General features: G+C 40.5%; 1 protein-coding gene across 10 annotated transcripts in view; it reads left to right on the top strand.

Annotated features, from left to right (window-relative positions):
- Nucleotides 1-14,682, top strand: part of ctnnd2b (catenin (cadherin-associated protein), delta 2b) — a 218,064-nt gene extending 203,382 nt beyond the window's left edge. For 6 of the 10 annotated variants that reach the window (XM_078172937.1, XM_033650652.2, XM_033650654.2 and 3 more), the window contains 6 exons: nt 2,214-2,469; nt 4,886-4,979; nt 5,124-5,250; nt 9,020-9,148; nt 10,892-10,968; nt 12,881-14,682. In XM_078172937.1, coding sequence (XP_078029063.1) covers nt 2,214-2,469; nt 4,886-4,979; nt 5,124-5,250; nt 9,020-9,148; nt 10,892-10,968; nt 12,881-13,144 — 947 coding nt within the window. In that variant the 3' untranslated portion in view covers nt 13,145-14,682. The remainder of the gene's footprint in view (nt 1-2,213; nt 2,470-4,885; nt 4,980-5,123; nt 5,251-9,019; nt 9,149-10,891; nt 10,969-12,880) is intronic. The other 4 variants (XM_033650653.2, XM_033650660.2, XM_033650659.2 and 1 more) reach the window with 1 other exon arrangement.
- Nucleotides 14,683-25,212: the final 10,530 nt, after the last annotated feature.

The raw sequence follows: 25,212 nt of genomic DNA, 5'->3' as shown, positions 1-25,212 counted from the left end.
TGGGACATATAGTCATGCCCTCACTCGTGTTGTATTAACATGATAAAATTGCATTAGAGACGCAATATATTGTGTCATTGTGTCCTCAGAGCTTTCAGCAGTAGATATCAATACTGTCTGCACAGACAGGAACGCTGTGAAACAACTGTTGATTTATTGCTGCAGTGTTACAAACTCGATAGAGTGCTTTCCTTTGAGCATTTGTATGTCTGTAGTAATGTGAATATTGCCTGCAAGTATAATGGTTCAATTATGTCTATAATAACTTACTGTAAAAAGACAGTTGTTAATTACTTTTCACTTGGAGAGAACTGTGTTTTTTATTGTTAAAACTAGGGCTGCACAGTATGTAGTTTTTCAAAAATATAGATTTACTGATACATACCTATTCTGAATATTTGAAACGGTTTTAATACTCCTTTTCCGCAGTATCAGTACACAGTGACCAGCCATGCTTTCTTACTCTCAGTTATTGTTAATGTTTGCAAAAGTCATTCTGCTGTTTTTTGCTACCAGGAAGAGAAAGCGGTTATTTCATGTTTTAGAATCGTTGCATTTATCTTTTAATAAATATTTTAAATGTTTGCCATCTCTGTATCTGGTATCGAAAATGGTATTGAATATTGATATTTTTAAAGGTATTGTATCAAAGTTATAAATTCCACTATCGTGACAGGACTAATGAGTATCAGTAGAAAGCTGCACTTTAAATGTAACTGTCTCTTTTTTTTTAGTTCCTTCATTGTTCAATTTGTTCAATATCAGAATGTTGAAAAGAATTTCCTCTCTTGTTTTAATTTAGCAAGTGTTTTGTTGTATTTTAGCAGTTTACTGAAAGCAGCAGAAAGGCAGAACTGACTGCACGTTAGCATCTGTGTATTTATCGGAAGTAATACCATCACCATGATATTCAGCAACATTATTGACATGAAGCAGCTGGTCTAGTTTTAGCTCAGTCTACTGTGTTCAATGTTTTTCAGCACAGCTTTTCCTGTCTTTTGTCTGTAAATGTTACCGTCGCAGTGCTCACACTACATATATGTCAAACCAATGACCAGAAAAATTATTGGCATTGTACATTTCTGCAAACCACAGATATGTTACATTTGAACGTTATTATGTAGGTGGATACACTGAAATTTTAGGTTTCTGACAATGCTGCGAAAAATGTACATGTTTAGGCACAAAAACACTTAGCTATAGTTAAGAAAAGGTCTTGTTGTGGCTTTAAGCACAAAAGTGGTTGTTTGTGGTCTGCAGTGGTTTGCACTGTCCCCTCCATCTCTCAATGACAAAGTCAGCTCATATACAACGTCCCTTTAGGTACTTTAAAATGATGTGTATGAAATGTACAAATGGAATGTATCTGTGGTTTGGAGAAATGTACACCGGCAACATTTTTTTCTGGTGACTAGGCTGCATATACTGTATGTTTTTCTCACAACCAGTTGAACATAACTTCCGCTGACTGTTGTAATGGTGCAACCACTAAAGACCATATTTTCTTCAGCTGCACACATGTGCAGTTGAAAATGACCTTGTTGCCTGTATACACAGTTTGGTATTTGGTATTATTTTGTGATTTATAAACGTATTAATCAAAAAGAATCTGGAGTATATAGGCTTCATGCACCAGCAGGAGAAAAAAAACATGTAGTGTGGATGTGAGCTGTGAGTGGGTCATAGCACTGCCCCCACCCCCATCACACAGGGTGATGACCCAATCAGAATGAGGGGCAGAGGTCAGCCTGGACAGCATTGCCTGACAGCAGTGCTGGGCTGTCATGGGAAATGTAGTCAGTTGGTGATGGATCACGTGGTCAAGTCATCGTTATTGTATGACAGCCCCACAGGCTGTGAGTTGTAGCTGGTTTAGCTCTCATACGTTTTTCAGGTAAGAAAGGGAAAGGAGCAGAAACCACAGCTGACTTAGGGACTGTCCAGAAATGATTGAGTAAATGTAATCAAATTTTGGGGAGGTGCAGAGAAAAGTCCTTCAGCTGTTTCTCATTCCAGATGTATTGGTATTATTTTATAGATCAGATCAACAAAGTTGTGAGGATAGAATTGACATTAATCTTTAGATGTTCATTACTAATCCTTCTCTCTTTAGAGTTATTTTTCTTAAGCTTACAGTCTCCTTCCACTTCCAAACCCTTTATTCCACATCAACCCCACCCCCACCCTGTCACTCTTACCCACCGTGCCCACAGGTAAATACGCCATGAGGGACCTGGTGCACCGTTTGCCCGGAGGCAGCAACAACAACAACAGCAGCGGCGGGGGAGGAGGCACAGGAAGCACCAACAGCAGCATCCTGGTGGGGAAGACCATGTCGGATGACACCATCACGGCTATCTGCTGCGCGCTGCATGAGGTCATCACCAAGAACATGGAGAACACCAAGGCCCTGAGGGACGCCGGCGGCATAGAGAAGCTCATCGGCATCGCCCGCAGCAAAGGAGACAAGTAAGCCGAATGGGAAGATGATGTCAGGTGGAAGGAGGTTTAAAGAAAGAAGAAGGTAGTACAGAAGGATGAAAAGATGTGGTTGTAGGTAGAAGTAGGCTACCATCATTGGGCAGTGTTCATCAGCAGACAACAACCACAAATGCATCATGATATTGCCTCGTAGTTACGATCAAAAACAAAACACGAATCTGAGTTGGCAAATTCATCAGAGTGTGTCCGTAATCAGAAACTGAATTTATTCAAATTGCAACCACTCAAATTTGTAGCTCTGTGATGTTATTAAGCATAATTCTATGTTGTGAAAAACATCGCACATCAGCACACAAATCACAGTCGCCACGTCTCAGACAGCTGCTGGACCAGAGATAATCTGTGTTTAATTGTCTCCATATTTCCAAATGTTGATTGTGGGATGCACACATATTAATGCTAATCAGGCAGCCTGCTGTTCTGTAAGAAGCATACATTGGTTATTTGCTCATTAACAAAGCACATAGCAAGCAGGTAGAACAGAGATGCTGTGTGGGGGGGGGGGTGCGGAGAAAGAGATACTTAGGCATGAGGATAAGGAGGTTGATTGGTGAAGTAGGCCAAGAGGTGGATGTAGAAAAATTCATCAGCCAAGAGGACAAGTAGGTGGAATAAGAAAGGGCTGGAACATGACTGTGGCGGAGATAGGCAGAGAAAGAGAGAGATCATGCAGCAGAGACACAGGGGTGAAGCAGGAGGAGGTGGTAGAGGTTTAGAGAGGCTGTGTGCTTGTTTTAGAGCTATGAGTCAGCAGTCAAATCAGTCAACAGACAATAAGGTCTGAAGCAAAGTTTGGCCAGTAATGCATGTCAAGTCTAGTCATAGATATGTATAAACATTGTGTTTTGGCTCTCATTAGTTTTTGTAGCAATTTCTGGGTCGATACCATTTGTCACACAGTTTTGGTGCTTTGTTGAAGCATGTTTCGCCACTTGAGACTTGATAAAAATAGTCAGAAATCCCTCAGAACTACCACATTGAGACACAAAGACCTTGACCTCGAGGTCTCGTCCAAGGTCTTTAATTTGTGGCTGTGTATCCTAGAGGTCACAATAGCTAATTTTATACATACAAAAATGATCTCACTGCAATGAAATGGCTACTAACATCATCACACATGAATAAAATTTTGCTCAAAGAATCCATAAGAGCATCAGCTTTCCAGTCATATCCAATTCAGGCAATTCCAACACTGTTCAGGGACCCCAGTATGCAGAAATATTCATATACAGTAGGTGAAAATAACACATTTATACTGCATGCAAAAACCTGCACAAGTTGTGCCCTAAACTGCATGGAATTATCATAAAGTGAGCATGTCTGGAAAGGGGAGACTCGGTACCCATAGAACCCATTTTCCTTCAGATATTTTGGGGTGAGAAATCAAGGGACCTCTATGAAATGGCGATGCCATTTTTCCATTTCCAACACTTAGCCTTACTTTGGAGGGTTATTCAGCCACCTTCCTGAGAGGCATGACATGGTTGGTACCACTGGATTCCTTGGGTCGTCCAGTTTTATATGACACGAGTGTCTCCATTCTAGCTTCAAAACTCAGCCTCTTAAAGACAGAATGTCAGCTTGGTTCACCGGTGGCCCAGCGGGTCTTAGAGGGAATTTTGACACAATGTAACTGTGTTTTGCCTCATACTTTTATGTCCAAGAATTGGATTATTTTTCTCCAGTGCTCTGGCTAAAACTTATTTCTGGGGAATTCTACATGCCCAGGCCCAGTTGCCCATTGTGTCATAATCTGTCAATGACTGAAGGTATAAATACATAGATAAACAAAAAAGCCCTGTGAGGCAATTTGTGATTTGTGATATTGGGCTTCATAAATAAAATTGATTGATTGATTGATAAACACGTCTTTCTCTTTTAAAATCTTGTTTTTCAAAGAATGTTTTTTTTTTTTTTTTAAGTTCCTACTTTGCATTTCTGCAAGGGCATGATATGCAATCACAGAATCCAAAACAATAACATTCACCAAAATGACTTGAAGAAATAAAGTTTAATTTGTTAGCCGCTGATAAGGCCATATGAGCCAATTAAACCTGTAGCCATTAGTCAGCTGAGCCAAACCCTGGAGGACGCAGAATGAAATATTGGCCAATCAATCAATCAGCCGAGCAATTATGCAATTTGGCCTCAGTACAATTTAAGTGCCATATTTCAGGAGATAAAGAAGACTTTTTCATTTTGCACCTCTGGTTGTCTCTTCTTTGGAGACAGCAGTGAGACGATGCTTTACATACTGGTTTAGTGCCTCAGCGTTGTGTCTGTTTCTTGATTCTCTTGCATTTTGATGTTTTTATAACTCCCATCAGCACAAACAAAAATGAAAGACAGTCAAGCTTTATACTGCATGTTTTTTCCTCTGCTGAATTCCCAGACATAGTCCTAAAGTGGTGAAAGCAGCATCTCAAGTCCTGAACAGCATGTGGCAATACAGAGACCTCCGCAGCCTCTACAAAAAGGTAGAGTCTTAATGTGTATTAACACTGGAAACTGAGTACTGATGACACCATTGCAAAGCATGTAGATGCATGAATTCGTACACTGTCTCATCACTTCTCTTATCCTCCTTTCATCATTTCTCTTTCGTCTCTTCTCTTCCTCAGGATGGTTATTCCCAGTACCATTTTGTCGGTTCTTCCTCCACGATAGAGAGGGACAGACAGCGACCTTATTCTTCCTCTCGTACTCCGTCCATCTCTCCCGTACGGACCTCACCCAACAATCGATCAGGTGCGTCTACCCGCCCGCCCCCACTCTCCTGTCTTCCCTTTTGTTCTCTATCAATCTTTCCATCAGTATAGTCCAGTCAAACAAACCCTGCTCCAAACTAGCACAAGTCTGCTTTAACCTTCACACTATGGCGGCCACTGACAAATGAATCTGCTGTCAAGTAAAATCCTTGCACGGTGCCTCCTAAAAAGGTTTTCCGCCCTTGCGTTGTCGAAATTAGGGTTTGACTAATATGAGCTTTCCAGGGTTCAGGACAACATCCCAACGAGAAAAAATTGGAATAAAAATGTTATCAGTGTTTTCTTAGTGGGCCTAAAAGTCTCTGACACTGACAGGACGATAAAAATGTCAAGTGAAACCAAAGCCAGCTATCAATTTCATATGTGGAATATAATCAAAATGTTTCAAATGTTCCTTTGCTCAGACATAACAGGGCTGTTATGGAGAGAGCCAACAATGCAGGAAGCAGGGCATTTTTACATTATCTCACAGGCTGCATCAGTGATGGATTTTTAAACTCATGCAGTATTTTGCCGCATCATCCCTCATTAATAACAGTCATGAGTGCAAGGGAAGCTTGTCCCCTCTTCTCCACTAATTAACATTCTCATTTTTATAGACCCTTCCAACATGACAGGAATCTCTTTGAAAACTTAACACTAACTCATTTGAGGTTTTACTTGGACTTTTTTTCCTGTGCACCAGACATGATGATAAAATGTAGTAGTTATTATATTCCTCTTAATAAGGCGTACCCAACATGCATTGAACTTCTCTATCTGCATGTTTTATTTCTGCGCTGCTTTAGCTTCTATTCAAATGTGACAACATTCAATTCAGACTTGAATTACCAGGTCCAACCTAGTAAGATGGCTCATATTCAAAATATATGGTAGATGTACTATAAGAGTGGAGGTACTTATATGTTGTGACGTTTGCCTCACAACACATACTGTAGAAAGAGACTCTGACACTCACTCAGACATGAAGCCAGGATGTAAAATTGGCATCACATCATGCAACGTGGTGCATGTCTGAAAGCTGCCATAGCAGAGATACTTGACTTGCTTTGTCAGGGGGGCAGTTTTGCAAAATAACAGGAGGCCAAGGGTGCCGTTAATAAACAAATATTAATAATATGTATCCGTATATGTAATAAATTAATTTCCTATATTTAACATTTTGTCATTTGCTGTCCTTACTCATCTTTTCAAAGAGGCAAATCCAGTCACAGTAGCCCTGCACAGGTCAGGTGGATGCAGGGGCACCTCCAGGATTTCAGGATATTCAGGGCTCAGTCCAAACCTCTGTCAGGGGATCCTCTCCTAGCACTTCTTTATGATAAACAGAGGGATGTTTCGATCAAGCTTTTTTTTTGCTGCCCTCCATACTGAATTGAGTCATTTGATATTGAGTATCTGCAGATACTGAGCCCTGATCCAATACTTATATTTTCCTAGATAATATAGCTGCATAGCACACACTGCAAGTGCATTAAAGTATTAAATCAATCCAATGAATATGTTGTTATTATTTTTTTCATTTTGTTTTTAATTTATTTATTTTTCACATAATAGCAAAGTATAAAATGTGAAATCCTCTCGTCAGTCTTTTTGGCCTTGGTGCTGTCTCGAGGGAATTCCTCTGTTTCTTTACGAGAGTGTTCTCCAGTGTCTGTTGCTTCAGTCATGAAGTAGCCTACCTGAGTAAATTGCATTCCATGAAGCATCTCTGCATCTTTTGCAATAAATTACTAATTTTGGCTTTTGCTCGCGCTTTTTGTCACACTTGCAGTGGCGTGGTGAGTGTGGTTGTCTCTCTCTCCTCCGCCTGTGGTGAAACACAACTCTGCCAGAGACAACAGCAAAATGCAAGAGACTCTCACACTGAGCTGGAATAAATGCTCATAACTTTGGTATATCACATAAATTAACAGTTACAAACTGCATTTTTCTGTTGCTTATGGCGTGTGGTGTTATGCGGCTGGAGTAGCGGAATGGGGGGCAGACAACAGACGAGGGTTAATGACAGCTGTGCTCGTTGCATCGCTGTGTAAGAAACCTTCGCCAGTAAAAACACCTGTGTGACAGTAGACGTAAAACAAAGCATAAATATAGCTGAGGCCCATTAGTTATAAAATGCCTTTATCTGCCCCGATACTGATCTTTGTGATTAAATCGGGACATCCCTAGATAAACAACCTCCATCTGATGCTTTCTCATGCACTCTGGCACCTTATTTCCATTCAAAGTACAAACTAATTTGCAGTGTGAATTAATTCATTCTCATTGTGAATTACAAAATGGTTGGCGGGCCACCCAGCACCCTATCACAGGCCAGATTTGGCCCGTGGACCGAAAGTTGAGTCTCACTGGGCTATAGCGTCAGTTCTGCAATAAATGTATTTTCAGACAAGTTGCATTGTCTCCGTCATATTTCATGACACTGAAAGTCTGATATGATTTTTAAAAAGCCTCCACTGGGGAGATATATTGTTCCGGTTTCTGCTGGCCAATACATAATTCAAACCAATTTGAAATTACTATATGTGAGAGCATTTGAATGGGTCTCATTGGACTGCATTTTAAAAAATCACCAGAAGTGGATTTATGACGCTGTCAACTGACAATGGCAAAATGATAAACACTTTGGTTTGGAAACTAATTTTTTTTATTTTGTTTCTCAGTTTACAATTGTGCAAGCAGATGGTCTGTCAAGCCATTTGTTTAATTTCACTTCTGTGGCAATTCTTCACAAACAAGAGAAACCTTATTTTATAAAAAGCCTCAGGAACGTGTAGTTTCCTACAACAGTTGCTTAGCACAGCAGCAGGCAGAGGATAATTGGCCGTGTAGGTGCAGATATTACAATAAGACTTGTGATATTAGCATTAATGAGTGTATGGATCAATGCTAAATGTGTTATACAGAAGAGAGACAAAGCGACAGATGCAGCCACACAAACAGGCTGGCGGGCTCTATCATAGCCAGCAGCTTCTATGTGAAAAGCTGTTGATAATGATTTGAATATTAGAGGAAATGCTACCGAACCATATGGCACTGAATCAATAGCCAGGTTTCCTCAACATGGCTAACCAGATCTAGCTCATTATCTTTGCATCTGATCCCACCGCTCCCCCTGTCAGTCCAGCATTTCTTATTTTCTCCCAACTGTTGGTGTATATGATACTTTTTCAATTTGGTACAAGTGGATTTTTGGGTGAGTAATGCCAAGACAGAGATGGATTAATAGGCCAGTGGGAGTTTAAGATGAAAATGTGTACACGTAGTAAATACAGTTGGAGAGAGATCGGCCTGCAGCCAGACAGAAAGAAGAATAGAGAAGACAGAGGCAAGAGTATAGCAGAAGCAGGGAGGAGGGATGACTCAATATTTACCTCTTTGAAATCACACCCTGGTCAAAAAGCTAGATTTGTGAAGAATGGCACAATACCCACAGAGTTGCAATACAAACAGCACCCAGTGCCCCCGTTTTTGACTCATTTCAGGGTGATGGTTAGAGGAAATAATACACACAGTGAAGCCTCAGAGTGCTGTGCCTTTGTTGAGGTAAATACAAAACCTGAGATGCTTGGAAAAGTACAAATCATTCTGGTCTTTCTGCCGTGAAGGGACTCCAGTGTGATATGAATAATGTTGTGCCTGCTGTAGTCTCCTCCTCATGAATTTAAAAGTGTATTGATAATGTGTTCATGATGGATTGAAGGTTAAAGATATTCCCTGTGCTGTGTGTGTGTGCTTGTGTGTAGCAAGCGCCCCTGCTTCCCCCAGGGAGATGATGGCGTTGAAGGAGAGGAAGGCAGACTACGAGTCGACTGGCAATGCCAGTTACCATGGCAACAAGGGCGAACACACATCCCGGAAGGACGCCATGATGGGTAGGAATTCCATACTGCGTGTCTGACACGAAGACACATTCTCCCATGAAGCCTGAGTGTTTTCAGCTCAGTGTGTTGCGTTAGAATGAATACCAACCACATGTGCTTGTGTAGGTTTTACAATATTAAAGGAATAGTTCAATATTTTGGGAAGTGCTAATTTATTTATTTTTTTGCAGAGAGTTACATAGAGTATCTGTGCAGAAAATGAAAAGGAAGGAGAGAGTTAGCTTAGCTTAGCACAAAGACTGGAAAGAGGGGGAAACAGCTAGCTTGGCTCTGTTCAACTACCAAAATCCACCTACCAGCACCTCTAAACTCACCTCTTAACACTTTATACCTGATTTGTTTAATACGCAGAGAAATTAAGGTGTTAAAATGCCAAATTGTGTTTTTTGGGGGGTAGATTATGTGTTTGACTAATACTTGGCCGGGCACAGTGTCTCCATTAGTGTTATGATACGCAGCAAGATAATTCTCACATAAACTGAAGCATAAACACAATCGCCCAAAGTAAAAAGTAAAAAAATTTAATTGATAAATGTAAAAGTTGAAAAGTTTGAATACAAATAGTTTGCAAAAAGCATGAGTATAAACACAGGAAGGCTTGGAAGGCGAACCACTAAGTAGATTCAGTGTTTGCCAACCTCTGTAGTCTCATTCAGCCACCACAGGTGTCTTACCAAATACCCACTCAAAAAATCCATTGACTTCAAGACAAGAGAACTGGAAATGCAAAAATGCTGACTCATTCCAGCTTTTAGGACTCATTTTTGCACCATTTTATTAGCGAATGTTAGGGGTGCTGATAGGTAGATTTCGCTATCTTTGGATGGAGCAAGGACTAGCTGTTTGCCCTAGCTCCCAGTATTTGTGCTAAGCTAAGTTAATCAACTGCTGGCAGTCGCTCCATATTCAGGGTACAGACATGAGAGTGGTATTGATATTCTTGTCTAACTGTCAGCAAGAAAGTAAAGAAGCATGTTTCCCAAAATGTCAAACGTATTCTTTTTATATCAGCTTTTGTCAGTGAGATGATTTATGAACATACAGTAGTTGCCAGTGTGAGTGTTTGTAAGCTAAACAGATTTTAGAAAACAAGTGTCTGGCACCATATGCATTTCTTTTACTGTGATGGTGTTTCAGCCTTTGGGCCTTCTGGACAATCAACAGTAACACTGACACATGGGTACACTGATCTGTTATATAGGCTACACCTAACCTAACCTAACCTTTGTCACACAGCTGATAATGATAAGATGATCATGTTACACCATTAGATTGAGCAAGTCACACAGTTACATACACGTAGCCACTTAGCTCCTCAATCTTCTCATATAACTGTCAGCAAGAAAGCAAAGAAGCATGTTTCCCAAAATGTCAAATGTATTCTTTTTATGTCAACTTTTGTCGGTGAGATGATTCATGAACATACGATATTTGCCACTGCGTATGTTTGTAAGCTAAAATGAGACTACCATAAGGTTTCAGTGTTTCATTAATTAATGTTTGCAGACATTTTTTGCACGCTGACAGCAGCTGTGTGGGAAACATTGAGTTCCAAGCTCTCCTTAATCATCATCATTCATTGTCATTTTAATTCTTACTCTTAATGAGAAATGTGTCACGTCCACCTGATAACACTGACAGCCTACCCACACTCCTCTGCCTTCACAGTAATACCTGAACAAATGCTTCAGAGCAAGCCTTCATCTGAAGTCCTCATCCTCTCTGTCTCTGCAGGTCAACTCTCCAGTGGCTCTTCAACACTGCACAGAGGGGCATATGTGTCGCCTACTGATGACCTGAAGTATAATCAGGTGTGACAAGTCACTTCTCTGTGTTAAATGTGATCGCTGTTGTGCCCCTAATAATGTGATCACAAAGCACTTAGTCTCTGTATTGAGACAAGTGCTGCTAGCACCAATACCTCAAAGTATTCACTCCCTTTATGTGATGAATTACTACTTCTAGCTGTCATTTAAATAAGCTAGCAATTTGCAAAGAATGCATTAGTCATGGAAATATCTAAGAGAGATGTTCACAAGGGGAGGAAATGGAAACACCCAAGGCAAATATATTATTACATTTCAACTCAGGACTTTTAGGTGTCCCAGGTTCTCTGAAAAAAACATTTGAAGAATCACAACACTCAACGTTTGATAGACTAGGAGACGTCTTTGCATCTCTCTCTCTCTCTCTCTCTCTCTCTCTCTCTCTCGGTGTTGGGGTTTTTGCATTGCAAGCTCTTCTTACCTCTTCATGACAGATTAAGAGGATAAACTGCTGTATAGTAACCCCTTAGTAAGTTATAAATGGAGACGAAATATGACAGCAAAACTAGTCACTGTATAGTATGGGAATTTAATAGTGACACCAAGGGGGATAAAATACTATGAGGGTCACTATAAACTTATAGAGTCCCATTTATGCATTATCGTAATAGTGCACTGAACTGCCTTCAGGGTGTGGCATTCAGTTCTGCTTTGTTGCCAGTAAATGCCTTTCATATTACCCATCACACCCTTTGGCAGCAATATCCTAGGCTGTGTCTAAACGTATGACTTGGCAGTCTCACAGCAGTGCACAAAAATCTAATTCATTTTGTGTGAAGATACTAGCATGCTAGCTAACTCAATGACAGTGTTGGGCAAGCTACTTAGAAAATGTAGTGAACTAAGTTACCAGGTACTTTATATCAAAATTTTCACTACTCTGAAGGTATCTCCAGAGAAATGTAGCATGCTAAGCTATGAAAAAAAGGCAAAAGCTGCTACTTACAAAGCTACTGTTATTTTTTTATTTTGTCGAATCAGCGTTATCTCAGTGATCAGAAAAACTGTCAGCCAAACAAATAGGCAGGCAAAAAATATTCAGTTGAACTGTTTATTATAAAATAATAGACTTAAGTCAAAACTTTCTTCCTTTCTTTTCTTTTCTTTTTTTTTTTTTTTGAAGACTTTGCAACTGTTGAACATGTCCTCCAATAACATGACATCATCAGTCGGCCTATTGCTCTCTCTCTCTCTCTCTCTGTCTCTCTCCTCTTTCTACTTAATGTATTTCTCTGTCTTGGCCTCTTTCAGTAGGCTGTCTGGCTCTGTCAGTAATTCAAAAACAGTTCCAAAATATATTTTTCAGTCAATAAAACCATCATAAATAAAAGACAGCAATATAAACAATAAAAGTAACAGACCTAAATTAAAACTTTTCTTTTTCTGGTACATTAGAACATGGACATTCTTGTGCACCAATTCAACATGCTAGATCAGTTGAAAAGCCACAGACAAGGGCCACCTTGTGCTAATGATGCAGGACGCACCTCAAAAACTAGGGTGACAGACACTCACCAATGGTCAACAGTCAGGTTGCTGTGTCAGGGCCTTAAACCACGTGGCTAAACACTTTGCACAATACCAAAATCAGTGGTTCTTGGGTGTCCATCTTCATGTCTGAAGCCTCAACGTTTTATAATTTGTAGCTTCTTTGCAGCAACACCCATATTTTAAGCATTGTCAACTGTCATGGCTGCATACGAGTCTGGATAGACATGGATGTAAACTGTAACTTGACTGGTTGGCAGAGGCATTTAACTGCAAGATGGTAATTCTAGTTTTAGTGTAGAACTCTTGTGCAAAGCCTCGCGTCATGATGTTTTGGACCTAGCCATCAATGATGCAAGATCATAATCATCATTACCTTCTCTTATTAATGTTCTTGTTCTTTTTACAGATCTCTTCTCAAGGCCTGCCTTCAGAGCCCTACCCTCCTTTCCAAAACCCTCCCCCACCCGACAGCGTCAACTACGAGGACCAGGCCTTCTATGAGAACCAAGTTCATGCGGGAGGGCGCCCCCCACAGGGTGACCTCAACATGCACCTGCAGGGCCTCAAGTCCACCGGCAACTATGTAGACTTCTACTCAGCCTCGCGGCCCTACAGTGAGCTCAACTATGAGACCAGCCACTATCCAGCCTCACCAGACTCTTGGGTCTAAGGGGAGATGAGGCTGGTGGATTAGGAAGAGGAGGAGGAGGAGGAAAGGAAGGATGGTGAAGGGGTTAGTTTAACAAGTGGAGGAAAGAAGATGAGAGGACAGTTTCCCTCCCTCCCCATCCTCCCCTGTAGTTCCTGAGTAGCATCATAGATAGCAGGACAACAGATGGGGGAGGATGGAGTGTAGGAAAAGAGACATGAGGAGAAAACCTAAGACACTACACTCCTTTCTGAGACATCTGGGGGGGAGGGAGAGGGGACGAAGGAAGAACAGAAACGAACGGAGGAGCAGCCATGCATGTGCATGCACACCACCAACAAAACTGACAGACACATTTTCTTTCTGTGTTTAGTTTGTGATCAACTACTGCGAGAAGGTTCAGCAGACAGAAAGACCTCCTGCACCGGAAGGCCTCTGGATACAGAACGTAAGAGGGATGGACATGATGAAAGAGAACATGAAGGAAAAGATGGGAAAAAGTGGGGAATATAAGGCGATGAAGAGGGGCAATGAAAGAGAAAAATTAATCAGTGGACTTGATGGAAGGTTTTGGATTGCGAGTGGAACGTGTGAGAGATACCCAGGAGAAACCTGTAAATATGTGGTATAGCAACATGGCTTTTAGTAATGTGAAGCACAAGAAGCAGAGCTGTAGGACATGTAGGACGTCTGTCACACAAACCTTTGTTTCTCTCTCTATGGCTTCAGCGTGATGTATCCTCCTCTGAGCAAAGAACGCTTCTGGACTCTGTCATTTGTAACAGTTTTTTTTTTTCTTTTGTTGTGTTTCTACTTTTTTAATTCTCGATTCTGGTTGTATAGTATTTGATGTACACTGTACATTTACGGAGATGCATTGTGTACTGTACATTGCACTATTTTCTGTGTCATGTCAGGCCTTTCGCCATTGGGTCAACCTCACTTCCTTCACTAACTACCCCCCCTTTAAACACACAAAATAATACACACACAGTATCTGCACTCAGACTTTCAAAATTCATATCACAGCTACAGCCAGATGTCAGCGCGTTGCTATTGTGAAATATTGGATATGAATTGAGTATTAAAGCGTCAATTCTGATAGGTCACGGTGCTCCTTTAACTGCCCTACAGATAGTTCTCACAGAATAGCTGACTCAGGAGCAGCCTTTTCCGTGACAAAACTCTCATTTTTTTGAGGCAAGCTTTGTTTTTTTTGGCGGCTATCTTTCTACATTAACATCTCAAATCCCCATTTTTGTTCCCATGAGCCCCTCCTGTGAGTGAACTGTGCTCATTGTGTATATAACCGTGCCAAACAGGGGTTACTTCCCCTCAGCTGAAGAAGGCAGGGGGGAAGGTTTAGGGGCGTGTTAAAGGGTCCAAGTTCAGCAGAAGCTGAACATTCTTGCGGTTCTAACGATGCCAGTTTGTAAATGCTTTGGTTTTTCTAAACTGTGTTTTACTGGGATGAAACCTGTCTAACTGCACCAGGACTGGGGAGAAAGCATAAAAACAAAACTTAAAAAAAAAAAAAAAAGAAAAAAAAAGAAGAAGAAAATCACGGAGGGACTGTGACCGGGCGGAGCATCGCTTCCTCCAAAGTTGTACAAAATTAGTTGATTTCTGTGTTGTAAAATAATCAATGTTTGAAGTACAAAAAAAAAAAAAAACTTTTCTGAGAGATGGGTGGCAGTTCTAACTTCATGGTAGACAAAACTGTTAATAGAGTACGGATATATATTATATACATATAAATATATACTTTTTATGTGCAGATGTGGATGTCACTTATAGCAGCAACATTATGGAAAAAGACTTGTAAAAAAAACAGCTACATGTAGGAATTTTGTTCACATTTTATTTTCTGGTCAACACACTAAATTGTCAACTTTGTGTAGTAATGTTGTTGCTATGTGGAGTAGAGTAGACCAGGGCCCAGGGATCCACGTTGTCACTAAAGCAGTCCAAAAAGGTGCTACGTCCATGAGAAGTATTTCCAACATGTCTGTATTTTAACTGTGCACAAAATGTTTGTCCCCCTTATACACTGATAACTATTGATTATCAGCCACATAACTGAGATCAATCAAAAGTTGGATTCTTGTACTCCCCATGCATGAAAACCCCCAGTTCAGATTAATTGGTCTCTTGCTAAATAGCAAAAATTGTGCCCATGAATGCATGAGAATTTGTTGTCAGTAAATCTGAAACTAAATGGTGATTTTCTTTCTTTCTTTTTTTTTTATGTGAGGAAGGCTAAATTGAAAAACGTGACAACAGACCCTGGTTCTCCCTACCCACTACTGTTTAGAAGTCCTAGAGGTCATCTTCCGATGCTTGAAAAATGACTCATAATGCAACTGTCCCCACGAAAACACTGGATGAAAAACTGACGTACTGTATTTGTTTGTAAGCATCTGGAAACTGACAACGTTATGTATGTCCTTGTGATCCTTAGGCAGAAGAACCTGACTATAAGACCTGTATGGAGATATAACGTCGGTAACCTTTTTGTTGCTAGACCAAACGTGTTTTAAAAAGAGAATTGTGAATCTTTCTATTGCCTCAAACAGATTGCAACTGCTCCAAAAAATATAAACGGACCATCGAAGAACCTCTGATGTTGGGAGTTGTTTGTTCTGTTGCCAAAAGAAGTGTCTGTGTGGTGTTTTTCAGTTTGTTAAAGGACAGTAGTACTGCTGGTGTTCTGTTTTTCCATTATCAGTGTAGATGTAGGGATTTATTTTGCACTATTTCTAAAGCATCCCATTAGATTTTAGCTTGAAATCCTACTTTCCATGCAGCCTTTACTGTCCTCTCCTTCAGTAAACTTGCTTGAGACAACTAATCGATCCCAGTCAACATGTTGCTTCAATGTTTCAGTCAGTTATTGTGTGATGCTGTCCTTCAAAGGAAGGACCCTTATTTGGGCGAATGTAAGAAGGAGAAACCAATGGGCTTGAGACCAAGTCAAGACTGAGACCAAAAAAACAAGAAAAGCTGGAAATGAGATAGGAGCAGAAAACAAAGTAAATTAGCCTTAATGAGTAATTTATTTTTTAACCTGGACCCAATTTTTTCCATGTTTTTGTGTAAGTGACTAATGGGAACAACAATCTTCCAACAGCCTGCAAACAGGCCAGACCACTCTGGCATGTGCACACTATCTACGTTCACTAAAAGTGTTTATTTTTGCCACTGACAGAATCATATTAATTATTCTAAGCATCTGACAACATAATGGAAAGAATCCCCACAGAGACAGACTTTTTTGTTGAAGTGTAGGATCCTTTTTGTTTAAAGGTATACTATGCAGGATTGTCAGTTACTGTTAGGAAACACGCTTGCCAGTGTAAGTAAAAGCCAACCTCAGAATCACTCTCGCTCAGCATTTTTGTTTTACTATTTTTGCTTTTTTCTGCGCTGTGTCTCTTGGATGTCTGCTGCTTAAAGTCTGGCACCTGGTCTCCACCTTTTTATAAAGCCCCGCCCTCACCTGAGTGCTGTGGTGACACACTCCAATGAACATGCCAAACAGAAAATAAGAAGTAAAAAAGCAAATACAGGCAGAGGACAGAGTCCCTGCAGAAACTTCTACTGGGTCATAAGTGATCATTTCTGTTGAGTCTATACATTTTTCTAGGAAAACCCCATATAATATACCTGTAACCAGCCCTAAAATCACTATCTCCAAAGCCAGACTCCATTTAAATAAGCAGTAATATTATTATCACAAAGCCCACTTCATTCAAAGTCAACAAAAACAAAATGAAACTCACAAAAGATGTCTTAGTTCATCTTTCGATTGTTCCAACAATCACAAACTCTGGTTTGGTTGAAATAAACCCTTAATTCACCCAGTTAGATGTGAAAGTATGCTGGCTTCATACACACTAAAATTACTGTGTATTTAAAAGGAATCTGGTGGGTTTGGCAACGGTGATTTTGGGTCATTTCAGGTTAAACGTAAAGGATCATATTTTTTAACAAAAAGGGATCCTTTCCATACTGTTTTCAGACACTATTAATCTAATCTAATCTAATTAATTATAATCTGAGCCTGTCAGTGTCAAAAACAAACACTTTTAGTGGATGTATACTGACAATGTGAACAGACCTCGAATGGTTGCATTCCAGCCTGTTTCATGGCTGCCAGCTGCAGCCCTCTTGCTCAATACTGAACCAATTTCAAAAAGTGTTGTTCTCATTAGTCACTGAGTCACAAAAACAAAAATAAGGTCCAGGATGAAAAATACCAATGTTACCCCTGAACATTGCATTCTTTGCTTAAAATTATGGTTACAACACCAAAAGTCTGACTCGGTTCATACATTTCTGCATAAAAGTACGAGTTTAAATGAGGACGCTTGGCTGTTATGATAGACAAATTCTGAAAAATAAGCATTACCTGGGCTTGTTATTGAAAGAATTGTGCATCCTGTTGGCAGCGGACTTGCAGCACCTGTGTGCTACGAGACAACAAGTGATGCTGGGAAAGATAGGCAAGGGGAAAAAAAGGCAACTGGGTTTACTAGTGTCCAAAGACCAAGACTGAGCCAAGTAAAAAAAACAAAACATGAGACAAAGATGAAGATAATAGAAATGTTGGGAAAACTGGCTCAAAAATATTACAGTCCTGTCCTCTTTGGGTCTGAACACAGAGGGCATTGTAAACTGCTTTGTATACTCCATGAACTGGTCATTTCAGCACACTTCAGATTCAGCCCTCATCTTCACAGATGGAAATACTAGATGATGCAGCCTCTCATACAGCAGCCACAGAAAGATTTCCAGTGCAAAGAAACAGAAGACAGCAAGGCCATTTATGAGATAATCTCGTGTGTGTGTGTGTGTGTGTGTGTGTGTGTGTTGCACATTAATGTGTGCAGGTGAATGCCCAGGGCCATGTGCGTGCTTGTACATCCCTGTGAGTGCACTGTTGATCTTAACATGCAAGTGCATTAACATCTAAAGGGTCGTGGCTGCTCTCTAGTGGTCATTAGAGAAACTGCACCACAGGTCAGGGTGGCGGCCATTTTAGTCTCAGAGGCCTGTTCTGCATGACTCTCTGCAGATAGATCAGCACGCCACAGGCACAGATTTTATCTCTGAGGGCTGGGGTTAGCTCAGGTCTTTTTTCATTACATATGCACTGTTGGAGCTCAGAACAAAGCACGGACAAGGAGTCAAGTCACAGCTGCAGAAATGAGAGGTAGGCTGGAGTGCATCTTATTTCCTTATCTAAGGAACACCACAACTGTTTTTTTTTCAGGGCACATATCATTAAAAACAATGTGCTGCAGACTCTGGGGGCTGGTTTTATAAATTCTACCTCAAGCTGCCTTTCTACCAACATACAGTATTTCTCTGGCGTAACCAAGCAGAAGAGGATTGTGGAATTATCCACCACCAACTTACTCAGTATCGTTGTTAAATATTGTTCCAGTATTTCCCAGGACAGATATTTCTAAATGTTTCTGTTGGCAACAACCAAATTTTTTGTTCATGTAATAGATCCCTGTAGTGATTCAGTGCTGTGAGTCTGAACAGTGAGTCTACAAAACTCCCCCCAGAATTTCACTGACTCTCTTTCAGTTCATTTTGTACTTTTCTGACAGTTTTCCTACCAAAATACATATTTCAGATCACTGAACAGGTGCGAACTGAATATTTTTTGTTTTCTTATTTCTGTCTCTTAAACTGTCACTGCATTATGAAGTGGTAAAATTAAGTATTTTTCATAACATTAGCACTTCAAACGAAATATACAATAGTGTGCTAAAATGTTTGTCTTAGACAATTTTTATATATTTTCTGCATTAGTGTGTCAATAGAAAATATATATTCCTTCAGTGAAAAGTGAAATATTCTGGTGAGATATAGCCTATGCTGTTCAAGGTCCAGTGTGTAGGATTTAGGGTGCTATATTGGCAGAAATGGAATATAAGTTTTCTTTCATCTATAATCATCTGAAAATAAGAATTGTTGTATGTTCGTTACCTTAAAATGAGCCATTTAAATCTACATAGGGAGTGGGTCCTCATCTATGGAGTCCGCCATGTTGACCCACCATGTTTCTAGCCAAGAGTGGACAAACCAAACACTGGGCTTTTCATTTTCATTTTTGTGTCAGCCACTATAGTTAGCAGCTCCTTTGTGACAGGCAGCATAAGAACAACACTGATATTCTTTAACCTGAAACGGCTTTATTCAGTGTTTTTATCACTGAAATTGGATTTATGGTCGTGCGTTGACCCTACGCATGTAGCTTATGCACGTCGCTTATGCCGGTGTGAGCATTTTTACTTCTGCGGTGGTGTGTCTGTGTCACTCTGCAGTTACACCTCCTAAACACTAGTCGGCGGCAGAGGTTTTTGTGAAGTGCTGTAAAGGTTAGTTGACTTAAAACACACATTAAACATGGCTTAAACCAATAGTGCATAACTTCTATCGCCTCCCAGCGGATTATGTGTTATTACAACTAATAAGTGAGTAACACTCGCCAGTCGCCACACACCGTACACAGAGTAACACTCGCCACACACCGTGTACACAGAGTAACACTCACTTCACAGTGCTACACAACGTGGCGAACACCAGGCTGCTAACATTACATTACGTTCATAGCACCATTTCCAAGAAAATAATAAAGTACTAGGTCCAGTACATGTAACAGCAACACATACTACTCATAATATAATTATAAACCAAGTCACTTACTTATCCAACAGCAGCAAGGCAACATCGGTGTCTGCCCTCAGCCCAATTTCTTCCTTCAGGGCTCGCGAACTAAAAATGATATATATTGAAAAATACCACGAGATGTTAGAGGAGCCGATCGGCTTAATCAGCATTGTGTCATCTCCTCTAGTAGTGGCTTGGGTGAAACGGACATTTACGGACCTGTAGAAGTTACGCACTATAGCTTTAATAGAGATGATTTCAAACACAATTACACAAATTGGCTTCACTACAACTCGCAGCAATCCGGACACATTTTCTCCACGAATACAACATGCTAACATTATTAGCACAAGCCTATGGCATTTTACATTGTATAAATTTGCCTAGCAACTAGCAATTTTTTTCCTCTTCTCATATAAAACCAGGGACAACAGCAGCATTTAACAAAGGTAACGGCACACAGTTTGGCTCCATTACAACTCACAACATTCACCGACAAAACAACTGTCTTATACAAACACGTTTTTTAAACAAATACAACATGCTAACGTTATTAGCACAAGCATACGGCATTTTACATTGTACTGATTAGCCTAGGCCTCTCGCCCAATGTCAGCTGGGATAGGCTCCAGCCCCCCTGCGACCCTCAAGAGGATGAAGCGGTTAGAAGATGAATGAATGAATGAATGAATGAATGATTAGCCTAGCGGCTAGTGATCTTTCCCTCTGCTCATATGAAACCTGGATAAATCCCTAAGTATAAATCCCTGAAGGATAAATCACACACAAGACTTAAAATGCTATTTCAGTGGAGGCTTTACTGTCTTCACAATTTATTGTGAATATTTAACTCCGTTTACCCTGAGGGAAATTGTGTATACAGCGACAGACCGGAGGTCTGCCTCACTGCGACACCTAATTCTGGGGAGGTGCACGTCAGGCTACATCATAGGTTGCGGTGTAGGCTCCAAATTGACGTGGAGCCTACGCCATAAGCTACGCGTAGATTCAACACAGAACCATAAATTACGCTTTAGTCTGTACTGGAGAGGAAGACACCCAGACTGATAATTTCAGCTCCCGGTAAAAACCCCTGAATGTCTGGGGCCAGTTGCACAAAGCACCTAAAGTTTGCTCCTTAAGTATGACACTTAAAGCTAACATGAAATGCCTTGCAAATCACTGACTGGTAAGAACCTGTTGCATAAGACCGTAGAGCAATCATTAAAGCTATAGTGCGTAACTTCTACAGGTCCGTAAATGTCCGTTTCACCCAAGCCACTACTAGAGGAGATGACACAATGCTGATTAAGCCGATTGGCTCCTCTAACATCTTGCGATAATTTCAATATATATCATTTTTAGTATGCGTGTAGACCGGTGACATTCCCGCACTGGCGCACAGGAAATGCTTCCTCACAACAAGAAGGGAGGGCGAGCGGAGAGTGTCACAGCAAGAGGTAGAGCGCAGGTAGAAGGTGAAAGCAACATGGTGGAGAAGCGGCCGAGACACGGTTCAGAAGTGGATCCTACCACAAAGAAAAAGCCTGGACGTTCGGCTGAAGGTCTATTACCAAAGAAGGAAAGTGCCCGACGGAGAAGGCAAACAAGGATTTGTATTGGCGTCGCTTTTCCTCGGTGGAGAGCCCTGAAGGAAGAAATTGGGCTGAGGGCAGACACCGATGTTGCCTTGCTGCTGTTGGGTAAGTAAGTGACTTGGTTTATAATTATATTATGAGTAGTATGTGTTGCTGTTACATGTACTGGACCTAGTACTTTATTATTTTCTTGGAAATGGTGCTATGAACGTAATGTAATGTTAGCAGCCTGGTGTTCGCCACGTTGTGTAGCGTTGTGTACAGGGTGTGAAGTGAGTGTTACTCTGTGTACACCATGTGTGGCAACTGGCCAGTATTACTCTGTGTACGGTGTGTGGCGACTGGCGAGTGTTACTCTGTGTAAACGGTGTATGGCAACTGGCTAGTGGTACTCTGTGTACACGGTGTGTGGCGAGTGTTACTCTTTGTAACGCTCGGCTTATTAGTGGTAATAACGCATTATCCGCTGGGAGGCGACAGAAGTTATGCACTATAGCTTTAATTGTAAAGGGGCTGGAAGAGCACAGCTTTGAAAAGTTGAGTGATCCAATGCCAGACGGTCACAATCTGAAATTGACTTGTGGTAAGCATGTCCATCGAGTCCACCTGGTCGTGGAACACTCATCCTGGGATGCCTTAATTTTTTTCATTTATCTCCATAAACTCAACCATGTTGCGGTTAAGATGGAGTCAGAGGGTACTTTATGTCTTTGTCCTTACTTTGGTTACTAAGGTTCTTTGTGCAACGGTTTAAGAAACTTTAAGCAATTCGTTAAGTATAAAACCAAGTTAAGAAGAAAACAATAAGAGAAAAGCTTTATCCTTAAGTAAACATTTTAAGGAAACCTTAAGGAAAGGACATGATGATGTTTTGTGAATCAGATGTGTTTTCAAGGAAACCTAACCTGGACTTTAGGGAAAATCTTAACTCACGATGCTTTGTGCAACCGGCCCCTGGATCTGTAGTTATCAGAGAGAAAACTAAGGACACCTTAAGTGGTGCTGGACTAGCATCCCATCTCTGATGAGCTGAACAGTGTCATAGAAACACTGATTTGTAACGTAAAACTGCTTTTTAATGTTTTTAACAGTTTAAATCACAAGGTCCTTTTGTTTTGGAGAGGAGGAGACCTCTGCGAATAATTCGGCTACCTGTAAAAAAAACCTCCTGAACATCTGGAACAGAAAAAAAGGTGAGCAACAGTTATCAGAGAAACCAGGTCAGCACACATTAGCAGATGGTGGACTTGCGTCCTATCTTCGACGAGCTGATCAACATCAGTGAAACACTGATTTGTAACGTGAAACCGTGTGGGATCTGTGTGGATAATTTGGCTTACGGTGAAAACCTCCTGAACAATGAACACTGAAGGTATTCTAACCAGAAGTTTCAGCCAATTGCAATTTGCAATCCTCACCACTAGATGTCACTAACTTCCCCAAAATTTTACACAAAGAGCTTAACAAAGTAGCAGACCTTAAAAACATATATGGCCCACTGCATGATAAACAAATATATCAAACAGGTGCTAATAATCAAATACATAAAATTTAGTTTAAACCAAAATCATTAACTGAACAGAAACAGCTGTGTGGGAATAAAACTGCGTGAGGAACAGCCATACTAAAAAGATGAGGTTGCTGAAGATAGTTTAATCCACAAACTATGGCAAGACAAGAGTGAGCATAGCAAGAAGACACAAAGTGGTCATCCTGCATCAGTAACATCTCTCACAGGCAGGCATTTTTAGGCAAATAGGTGTTTCCAGATGTGTTGTCCAAGCTCTATTGCATGGCAGAAAAGAAACAGACTGAGGGACAAAAACAACATGGTCTGCCAAGGAAAGTGAGAGCAGGGAATGAAAGACATATCAAGCTGACTTTCCTCCACAATCGGAAGATGTCCAAGAGCGGCATCAGCTCAAAACTGAAATTTGCTCAGAACAAATGCAGTTTGGGATTTGGTCAGTATAAACGGTGTCCTCAACACTGAGGTACAAACAGATTCTTATCCATTATGCAATACATTAATTAATTCTGCAGCATGACAACGACCCCAAACATACAGTCAGCCATAAATACATAATCTTTGGCGAAAAGAAGAACAAGGTGAAGGTGATGGTTTGTGGGGTATATATATATATATATATATATATATATATATATATATATATATATTTTAATATTATGGCTGTAGTAACATGAAAATGACTGGGCAGAGCATCACAAACAAATTTATTTCAGCCAACAGTAATCTGGATTATCTCTGTGCGTAGAGACTTCATTACAATTTAATACAAAAATGTCCCTCTACAATTGTTCCCTGAATGACAAAGAGGTGCATGAAATTGACCATTAAGCCCATTATTGAAGGCATAGTTTTGAATATCCCCCCAGTTGGCCACCAACACTGTTAGAAGTTGATATTTGGTTTGATTTAGGTTGTGACCAAAATTCCATGTCAAGACTATGTCTAATGCCAACATCATTTTGACATAGAATACAGACCATAGATAAATGATGTGGATGTTGGCTGATTTTAACTTGTGTTGTTCAGTAACTAAAATCCAGTGTCTTCCAAACATCTCATGCAGACGTCAACTTGACGTAGAATAACAACCTGTGGTTGTAAGAACAAAACCCAAACCACAAAAAAAAAACCCCAAAGTCTACAAAACATTGTAATGTTAACATCCACACAACATGAAATTCTTTCCTTGTTAGACATTTGAAATATCATCTGATTTTCATTGCAACCAAAACTGTGTGACATAAGAGTTCAATGTCTCTGATTTCATATTGAGGTCTGGTGCCAACTGGGCATGCTCAAAAATACATCAGTACTTTTTAGATATATTAAAGGAAAGGTACATGTAATTATACACAATCAATGAAAAATGAAAGTACAAAATAATCCCTATCAACATTTCAAGTATAAATCACAGTATTTCCTCATATGCCAGTGATGGTGTGACACATAGACTGTATATAAAGATATTGGCATGACGGCTCCCCAAAACTGAACCCAAAACATCTTGATCGCCCCCTGGTGGCTGGCTGCAGTGCTGGTCATAAACCCCACCCCCTCCATGTTAGCAGATGGGACATGGGCCATGGACCAGTCGTGATTGAGTCGGGCCAATGGCGCTGAGTGGGCTGGGGGTGGGGAGGGGGGACTCGATACTGCGCCCTCACTCTCAGATCACTACAGTGCAGACTCTGGCTGCAAATGACGTCACCAATGCAAGATGGCATTACCGTATCTGGGATACTTTGGCTTTACTTTTATACAGTGGGTAGAAGTGAAGGTGCATCATCCATCTTTATATGACATGTATTTGTCAGGCCATCAGCAGTTTCAACTCAATGAATTCGGCATGGTTTTCCTTTTCCTTTGCGTTACAGCTTCAAGTCAACCATGTAGGTAACCAATGCTATAAATCTCACTTCAGTGTTGTTTCTCCTGCCTTAGAAGGTGATGCGTGATGAAATAAGTAATGGTTTAACGTGGTAGAAATTAGCTGTTGCTCGGTACTTTGTCTTGTGTTTTACTACCTAAGAGTTTCAGGTTTTGGCAGAAAGTAAAGAGATCCTTGGAGGAAGACCGTAGCAGTCTCCAGTCCACTCACATACAGTTCACTGTGGTCCAGAGTCCAGACCAGTTCAGTTCCAGAGACAAACAGGTCAAAGTAAAGAGTACAGAGTTCATGGTGTTGCATGATTTACCACTAAAAAAAAAAATCAATTTTGTTGCAATTACCAGTGGTTGTCACCAGACAGTGATAAATGTAATACGCCATACAG

Source organism: Epinephelus lanceolatus, chromosome 12 (assembly GCF_041903045.1).
Source record: "Epinephelus lanceolatus isolate andai-2023 chromosome 12, ASM4190304v1, whole genome shotgun sequence".
NCBI lineage: Eukaryota > Metazoa > Chordata > Actinopteri > Perciformes > Serranidae > Epinephelus > Epinephelus lanceolatus.
The sequence above is the reverse complement of the archived record's forward strand: the minus strand, read 5'-3'. Positions and strand labels throughout refer to the sequence as shown.